At 45.6% G+C, this 9,248-nt stretch overlaps 2 protein-coding genes across 4 annotated transcripts in view; one reads left to right on the plus strand and one right to left on the minus strand.

Annotated features, from left to right (window-relative positions):
* SETD4 (SET domain containing 4) overlaps positions 1–6,394 on the minus strand; it is a 24,892-nt gene extending 18,498 nt beyond the window's left edge. The window contains exons 1-3 of one of the 3 annotated variants that reach the window (XM_025206540.1): positions 6,346–6,394; positions 2,599–2,718; positions 1,297–1,392 (exon numbers count right to left, since the gene is read on the minus strand). In XM_025206540.1, the coding sequence (XP_025062325.1) occupies positions 1,297–1,392; positions 2,599–2,671 (169 nt within the window). In that variant the 5' untranslated portion in view covers positions 2,672–2,718; positions 6,346–6,394. Of the gene's footprint in view, positions 1–1,296; positions 1,393–2,598; positions 2,719–6,298 lie in introns of all 3 variants that reach the window. The other 2 variants (XM_014520850.2, XM_006025708.3) reach the window with 2 other exon arrangements.
* A 2,654-nt stretch (positions 6,395–9,048) lies between these two features.
* LOC102386516 (carbonyl reductase [NADPH] 1) overlaps positions 9,049–9,248 on the plus strand; it is a 5,736-nt gene continuing 5,536 nt past the window's right edge. The window contains exon 1 of the mRNA XM_006025709.3: positions 9,049–9,244. Within this exon, the coding sequence (XP_006025771.1) occupies positions 9,077–9,244 (168 nt within the window). The 5' untranslated portion in view covers positions 9,049–9,076. The remainder of the gene's footprint in view (positions 9,245–9,248) is intronic.

Here is a 9,248-nt window from a genome sequence, read left to right on the forward strand (position 1 = left end):
TGTCTCGGACGGCCAGGGCCGACTCGAGTTACGCTCGTACGTCAGGGCGGGCTGGTGAATGGAGAGGCAGACACAACTTATTGGTTGCAAAAAACTTTACTCACGCCGCTTGCAATCACGACGCAGGTGGTCCGGTCGTCGGAACAACCACATGAGTTGCTCCAGCTGGCGGGGCCCAAGCCAGTTATTCCGTCCGCAATTCGAAGCCGGCGGGGAACGGGGTACGTTGGGGTTGCGCTCGGTGACGGGAAGAAAGATCGATAGGTGATCAGTCTATCGATCGGCAGCCGCAAGTCAGATAACTTCAGAGGCACTCTGCAGCGTGCTCAAAGCTCTTCGACTTGGGCGGAAGTCGCGCAGAATTTTAAACAGCCAGCGAGCCAATTACTAGCCGCCACGTGTGAATAATTTAGCACTGGCCAATAGCGGGGCACAAATTTGCATCTGAATAGCGGGAACTCTTTGCACCGTGCATTTCTGTGCTGCAAAGAAGAAATGCATCCTGCAAAGGAAACTGCAAATTGGCGGGAACTCTCCTGCACACAGGCTCTTAATTGCAGCAGAACACTCTGCCGTGCAAAGGAGCTCTCATGTGGCCAGGAAATTCCATAGTGCCGAGGCACAAAAAATCACTGGGTTGTGACAGATGTAACCAAATGTATTAGATGCTATTTTGCTATAATAGATATATTTTTGTTAAGATGCTGAGATAATTTGTAAAAACAAAACAGCCTTGCGTAAGAAGACTATAAACTAAGATAGGGAAAAAGCAATGTTGAACAGCATTCCACAATGGGGAAGAAAAGGAGATAAGAAACCCTCCCTTTTATTTTCCCAAAGATATAAATCCCAGCTAACTGACATCTGCCAAGTCAACAAGAGATCCAGATCAGTCCAGTCTCAAAAGGTTCAGTAACACAAAGAAATTTAAATAAAACCAATCAGAGGTTATTTATTACAATATAAGAGCCAGCCATTTATAAATATGGGGTATAGGCTAGAAGAAATTTTGGAGATCTCAGCAAATTCTGGAAGACTTGCTGCCAATGTGTGCCACCCTCCTCCCACTCTCGAGTCTCCCCAGCTGCTATAGGTGAGAACCTATGTTGTGCTATCTCAAGTAGCCAGATACACTTTGGGATAAATGTTTGTTTTTGTATTTTGAAGTGCAAGCAAATAAAAGGCTGGACTGTATACCTGTTTCTGCCTCTTTTATCAGAAGCCAACCTACAAAGTTACTTGTAATCTGGGTAACATGTAAATACTACCTGTAATTCATTAAAACTAAAGCATTACCTGAAAATTGTGCTGGCTTTAAATGATTGTCTTCAAATCCCCTTTCTTTCAGCCATTTCTTAAGCTGTATATATTCCAGTTTGTGACTATAATTTACTAAATTAAGAAGAGAGAGTGATTATTTTACAGACCCATTTTAATTAAAATCATGGTGCTCTTACTGTAGAACAGTTTGATGCTACACGGAGAAGATGGGTATTTTTTAATAACATACAATAAGGCCCAAAGTAAGACAGTGAGAAAGCCTTCAGTCTGCTAGGTTCAGGATGTGGTAGCAGAGCAGTTAAGGCATCTTGCTATGGCTCTGAAGGCATGAGTGCAAGACCTGCACCAGGCTCAAACCAAATACTGCATCGCAGCAGGCCCAGCTGTCAATGTTACCTAGTTATTCAGACTGGGGAGTCAAAGGCAGCTGGCCACATCATTCAATGGTGTGCTGCTGGCTAAGAACTGGTGTGCCTCATGTCCGCCAGCCCAATGGGCTGTTTAGTTTGGATGGGCCTGCCTTCGCTAGATTCTGAACAACCCCTGTGGCTATTTATTTAATTGGAAATTGAAGGTACTCAGAACAACTACCCAGGGCTTTGCAGGATCAGACTCAAAGCAGTAGTGCTCAACCTTCTGGCTCTGTGGGCCTGAAGTGTGGTACATGGACAGTCTGCAGGCCAGATCAGGCCCTGTGGCCTAGAACTACCTCCTTCTGTCCCCCATGAACTGGGATTGCGTCCTGGGGGCCCAGCACCACCCCCTCTGACCCCCCCAAGGTATGGATCCCGAGGTCTGACACTGCCCCTGAGCTCCAGGAATGAGTCCCAGGCGCCCAGCACCCTTCCCATGTCCTGCGCACTGGGATTCGGGTTCTGGGGTCCAGCACCACCTGCATCTAATCCTGTGTGCTGGGAACCAATACCCCATCTGACATGCTGGGCCTGGGGCTTTCTATGGATCTGGAAATGTGGCAGAAGGGGTGCAATGCCATCATCAAATTACTGGACCTGCGGGGAGCCCTGTAGGCTACATGACACAGCAACACAAGCCAGATGTAGACCATGAGCCGGGTCTGGACTCAAAGAATTTAAGAGGAATTACAGTGGCCTGCATCAACCAGAAACAGAATCCATAGTGCCCACCCCCAGCAGACAGAAAATAAATGTTCTTTTGTATGTGACGGCTAGCATATGCAATCACTGTCTTTAAGTATGTAGGGAATTTAGCAGATATGTACTGCAAAAAGATCTTTAGCTAATTAGTGTAGCTGTTTCCATAAAAGTGAGCAAGCATTAAGATTAAGATGTACAGTACCTCCATCTGAAGGCAAATCTTTAAAATGTTTTCTTCTTCTCTTTCTACCTGTCCGACCTCTACTTTTCTGCATGTTAAATATCAGATCTGTAGGTAATATATGTTGCTTATGCACACAACCTGAACAAGAAAAAGAAAAGTTGGATTCTTTAATTTTAGTATTTCTTTTGGCTCCTCTGTATACAATATTCTTTTTTTTAATTAAAGATAAGCAAAAGAAGTAAAGCTCTGCATTGTGAACACATTTGCATTTTTCAGCTTAGAGAATTTATCACAAGCTATCCCTTGCTAGAGGAGGAAAAGGGAGAAAGGAGTCATCCTCAACACTGCTTGCACCAAGAACTTGGGACAGTTTCCTTTGGGGAAGACTGGCATTTCTATATTTAAAATTAAGGCAGTTTCCACTCAGAAACATCCATTATCCTACAGCTAAGGTTATACGGCAAATTATTAGATCTCATATAAAATCCATACCAAAAAGGTTTACTGTTAAAAAAAGGCATTAATGAAAATGATACATATGTTTACAAATATTTCATTACCATTACAATTATTTTATTTAGTGAATAACATTGGCATAAAAACTTCAACTACCACTTCAATTCTGATCCACATGACATGCTTATCAAATCTCTCATCATGTTCCTCAATAAACTATCAGAACATTATGTATACACACACACACACACTATTATAAATTAACATATATTTAATGTATAAAGTACATTTATTAATGCCATTAGATTACAGATAATATTCCAATAGTCTATTAATGACAATATTGACCTGTGGAAATTCATTATCCACCTTCCACTAACACCTAAACTGTAACCAAGGCAGCCTGCACATCATTTACACAGACACCTTTAACATACTTGATTAATGTTTGACCATTTGAACTATATCACTGGTGAGGATCATGATGACAGATTTGATAAGTGCATCGTGTGTGTGTGTGTGTGTGTGTGTGTGTACGTGTATATACTTGCATACATATAAACAGAGAGGGTGGGTGAATGTGCATGTGCATATATACAAATTAATAAAAATATAATACAGATTTAAAAGAAAAAACTGAACAAACAAAATAGTTTAGCGTTCTCCAAATGCGCAGTCAAAAAAGCACCATTACAGAATGTTCCTGGATGCAGGCAGATCACCTGTCCCATGGACTTTACCAGGTATGTGTGTTCATTTTTGACTAAAAGGAGCAAACCTCTTTGAGGTAAAAGGATGTTAAGGGTAACAAATGCAGTCCTCTGAGCTCAGAGGCTCCCCTGACGGTTCAGAGCTCTGCATAAGGTTTTCCTTTCTGTTTCTGCTCTCTGGCCCTCTATCTCTATATGGCTCCATCTCTAAGGACCCTGCTACACATTCAAATTAAAGCTGGATACAAACTAGCTCTTGAGTTGTTGCACGCATTCAAGCACTAACTTGGTTGCTAGTTGACTCTTTTTTATGGCTCGACAGTCATTTTATTTTTCTGGTGCAATAATTATTCTGCCCATGAGGCCACCCAGAATTTATCATGTAGTTAAAATACATTACAGAATTTAGCATGTTACATACATTACACACTCAAGTGTGTAATGTATGTAACATGTACCAGGTCACAGTGTGCTCAGTCTTCTGACAGCATCCTAAGCTGAGTAACACGCGGCCACTTCTGATGCCCTAGCTATTAAGCCATGACCTCACGCCCGTTCCAATTTTCTTTTTTGTTGTTCCACACATTTAGCTGATGTGTCCTCAGTGGCAGGAGGCTTATAGTTTCCTGTGTTGGGCCCAGTCCCCCAAGCTTTTTTCGGCACATCCAATACATCTGAGCTGAGTAACAACAGTGAAACCCTGCTCAGCACTTGGGGCTGCTGACAGTCCTTGCTTTTGCAAAGCATTTTCTGGAGGACTGAGTGAGTGCTGCCCATGACAGCAGCATTTCTCTGAGGCCTGTGGGCCATGACCCAAAAGTAGGTTGCTAGAATATATGAAACTTTAAAAACAGATTCTCCTTTAACAGAGAAAAACATGGGAAACGGTGGCTTTTCCCTTGCAGGCTGGCAGAGCTCCAGTGTGAGAGGGGCTGCTTGCCCCCCTCCCTCCTCACTGTCCCACACACTGGGGGGGACTGGAGCCTGGGGTCAGGGGATTGGGAGTGAGGGGCACTGGCTCAGCACTGGCCATTGACGTTTACAAATGGGTCCTGCAGTATTGCCAACTCTCGTGATTTTTAGTATTGTTCTTAAAGGGGACAAACAATCCCCTGCACAGCTACAGGCGTGGCAATGCCAACCTGACCAGCACTACAAATGAAAGGAACCTGGGGGTAATAATATACCACAGTATGAACATGAACCACAGTGTGGTGCTGTAGCCAGCAGAGCTAAGAATACCCTGGTATGCATCAACCGATGCATCTCCACAAAACCAAAGAAGTCATTCTTCCACGCTACTCAGCATTGGTGAGACCACAGCTGTGTACCGTGTCCAGTTCTCAGAGCCACACTTTAACAAGGATGTGGTAAAGCTTGAGAGAGTCCAGAGAAGGGCCACTTGTAGGATCAGAGACTGGCACAGCAAGCCATACGAGGAAAGGCTGAGGGACCTGGGACTCTTCAGCTTGAAAAAAGAAGGCTGAGAGGGGACTTGGTAGCAGCTTACCGCTACACTAGGGGAGGACATCAAGGGCTTGGTGAATAAGTGTTCACCAGGGCACCCTTGGGGACAACCAGGAGTACTGGTCACAAACTCCTGGAAAACCAATTCAAGCTCAACATTAGGAAAAACTTCACGGTCACGGTGTCCAGACTGTGGAATAAGCTCCCTCCAGATGCGGTGCAATCACCTACCCTGGAAATCTTCAAGAGGAGACTGGACCGTCTCCTTGCTGGGGTCACCTGACGCCCAGATATCTTTCCTGCTTGGTGCAGGGGGCTGGACCCTTACAATCGATGATTTAAAGTCTACATTTTGAGAAAAACTTAGCTTATATGTGTGTGTGTGTACATATGCATATGTATGTGTGTACATATATATATATATATTTATGTACATGTAGACACATACACACACACACACACAGAGTGTGTGTGTGTGTGTGTGTGTGTGTCAGGGGGAGGCAATTATTGGGCAGAGGGCCGCTTACTGAGTTTTGGCAAGCCATTGAGGGCCACAGGACAGGCAGCCAGGGGCAGATTAATATTTATTTTCCAAATTTTTTAGGGTCCCACGGGCCGGTTAGAATGGCCTGGCGGGCCACATCCAACCCACATTTTGCCCACCCCTGATACACACACACACACAGACACACACACATGCATTGTGTGTGTGTGTGTGTGTGTGTGTGTGTGTATAAAATGTATGCATGTATACATGTATATAAATCTATATAAAACAAAAAAACTAAGTGTTTCACATTCCTGAAGCATAGACTTTAACACCCCCCGAAGTCAATCCCGGTCCTGGAACAGAAAAGGTTGAGACCCACGGGCCTAGAGGCCCCCTCCTCCACCTCCAGCTGCCCCTGGAGAAAGCCCAGCTCATTTCCTGGCTCCAAAAAAAGGTTCCGCTGCACAGGCCCCAGGGGCTTGGCTCCCCGTTGGGAACCTCTCGGGTTTGTCCCGTGACTGGGGGCAAAAGGCTGCTTGGGGACACCCGGGGGGGAGGCAGGAGAGCCAGGACCAGCTGCACATGGAGCAACTACCTTTCCCTTCCCGAGGTGGGCCCGCTCCCGCTTGGCGCCGAACTCACCGCCCGGCCCGGCTCGGCTCGGGCCGGCCCTGCTGCAGCCGCGCGGCTCCTCCCCTCCCCTCCCCTCCGGGCGGGGGTTGAGCTCTCCGCTGCTTGCCCTGCTGGGGAGGGGGGCAGGGGTTGAACCATTGGGGCTGCCTGTGTTGCCCCTTAGCAGCGAGCCGGTGGCCTCCCTAATTCAGGCGGCCTTCTTGGCCCCCTGACCAGCCAGAGCTTCTCCCCAGGGCCGCTCTTTCTCGGTTCAGTCCTAGTTGCAGGCAGCTCGCAGGGAAAACCTGGGATTGGATCCTCCACGAGGATCGGGCTTTGTGTTTAATTACTTATTGGGCTTTCTTTCCCCGAAGTCCGAGGAGTTGGCTAGCTACTAAAAACTACTACCTCTGGCTTCTTTACTATTCGCTCTCTCCAGGAAGAGCACACACCACCTCCAGAGCCTGACAAAGGGTTTTTAATCCCAAAAGCTTGCTAAGAAAAAATTTTCATCCAACTGTTTGACTTGGTCTAATAAAAGATATCAGATTCATCCAAGGAACCTTGTCTGTGGATGTCCTTAGACCACCACAGCTACAACCTACACCCCTAGCTACTAAAATGCGTTCATTTGCAGCAGGGCTCTGGGTTGTAGCTGTGTTGGCGTAAGGATATAGGCAGACAGTTCTTTGGGTAGATGTGCTATCTTGTATTGGACCAGCATTTAAATCGTTGAAAAAATGGTTCTTTCCCTCTGCCTGAAGAAGGGTCTTTTTTTATCTAACCACAGCTACAGGTACCAATCAGGAGGACACAATGTCCTCCAACTTCTCTAGCAACTGAGGCATTCTGTGGCACAATTTTCTACTGGAAACATAAATGTCAACTTGCCGGTACATGCCTAGTAATTTTTCCCTAATTGCTTATATCAGCGCATCCTCCATGTTAGCAACAAATCCCAGACTGGGGTCAAGGCTTGTTGCAAAACCTGAAAAATGAAACTTGTTGCAAAAACCCTGTAGAAGGGTGTTTGTGCCCGAAAGCTTGCAAAGAACCATTTTCCCAATGATTTAGTTGATCTAATAAAAGATACCACCTCTACCCAAAGAACCTTGTCTGCCTTCATTTGCAACAGGCAGGCGAGGTTCTTTGGATAGATGCTATCCCTGTTATTAGATCAGCTAAATACTTGGATAAATTTGTTCCTTGCAAGCTTTCAGGCACAAACTAGATTCCCCTCCATCTGGAAACAGCAATGAACTTCTGTTTGGTCCGGGGTAAGGTTGTAACTCAGAACACTTTGCAGAAATCATTCTGAGTTGCAGCTAGGAGCTGCACTTCTGCCTGCACCCTAAGTTAACAGGGTGTGGGGCTTACTGTGGAGCCCCTGCAAGGGGAGAAATTGTTTACCTCACAGTAAGGGTGGAAACAGAGGTCATCTTTGTGCCATCATAAAAATGTTTATGGCAGCACAAAGGCCAAGCAAACAGGCATCTGTTCCCCTTGGTGCACTACAAACATATCAATTTGTGCCATTGTTTAGTAGTGGATGTCTGCTTTATGGCACAAGCGGGCCAGCAGACTGGAGCTGCCCATGTGGTCTGGCTGCCCCAGGCAGGTGGTCCATGGGCCTGAGAGGCCCAATCCTGTGCGCCCTGGGCATCTTGTGCAGGATTGGGCCCTTCAAGCCCTGGGAATGCCTGCCCAGTTTTCTCCTTTTGCAGAAACAAGTCCAGAGCAATCTCAGGACTGCTCTTCCATATGCAAGAAACTCAGGGTTTCCCTGCTTATTGAGACTGCCCCCAGATCTCTGGGATGTGTCTCTCTAAGTAAAAGTCATCAGGGTTTCCGCATGTGCAGAGACATGTGTGGAAAGCCAGGCAGGCATTCCCAGGGCCTGAGGGGCATATTTCTGCACAGAAATTCCTTGGGCATGCAGTACTAGGCCCTTCAAGCCTCAAGGGAACACGTCACCCATTGTCCCACAGCATCAGTGGGCGAGGTGCATTTCCCCTGAAAAAGGAGACCAGTTGTGCAGAGGCATCCGAGCAGAACTGATCCGCTTCATTTGGTGATGTTTCTAGAACAAGTGAAAATTATATCACAGTACTTGAATCCAGCTTCGTGGAGAACTAAACTATCCCAGTTTTAGCTTTTCCCTTTACCATTGGTTGTGTGGTAAGAGCAGGCACATGAACAGTCACGTGTCATGTACTTTTCAGTAAGCCTTCATTCCCTTTTAACTTGTTGTAAGTTGTTCATTTGTCCTTAGTCATACTTTATCTGCAGTTGAGGAACTGATGTGATTGTTTTCGAAACAGTAGATCTAGTCTTCCCACACCTCGTTTTTTTCATAGATTGGAGGAGGAAATCAAGCCTTCCTGCTCTTTCAACTCCCAGTCAGTTTTTTAACTATGAATGAGCTAGTTATGAAACTGAACTAGCTGAAATGAAAAAAAATATTCTCTCTGAACCTACAAAAGAGCCTACTACTGTCAAAAGTTATGTTAGCTCTTCAGCAAATTCTGGTTCCAGGCATTTAGCCAGTCATTGCCACTGGTTAACAAGTATGTGCTATTTGAATCTTAGTTTTAATTCTGGTTTTAATAAATGGACTCAATTTCACATTTAATTTTAAGTGAGTTTATTCATAAGTAACTATTTAAAACATATATTTTAATTTTTGAAGACATCTATTTTTATCCTCGTACAAAGCTGCCGTTTTTTCTTTGCAGTGAGTTTCATCTGATAGAAAAGAAAAATGTCGAACACTCCTGTGGCCGTGGTGACTGGGGGCAACAAAGGGATCGGGCTTGCTATTGTGCGAGCTCTGTGTAAGCAGTTCTCTGGGGATGTGTACCTGACAGCCCGGGAAGCCGGGCATGGCCAGGCAGCAGTGGCAGAATTGCAGAAGGAGGGTCTGAAGCCGGTCT

The sequence above is a fragment of the Alligator sinensis genome, unplaced genomic scaffold, assembly GCF_000455745.1.
Source record: "Alligator sinensis unplaced genomic scaffold, ASM45574v1 scaffold966_1, whole genome shotgun sequence".
Lineage (NCBI taxonomy): Eukaryota > Metazoa > Chordata > Crocodylia > Alligatoridae > Alligator > Alligator sinensis.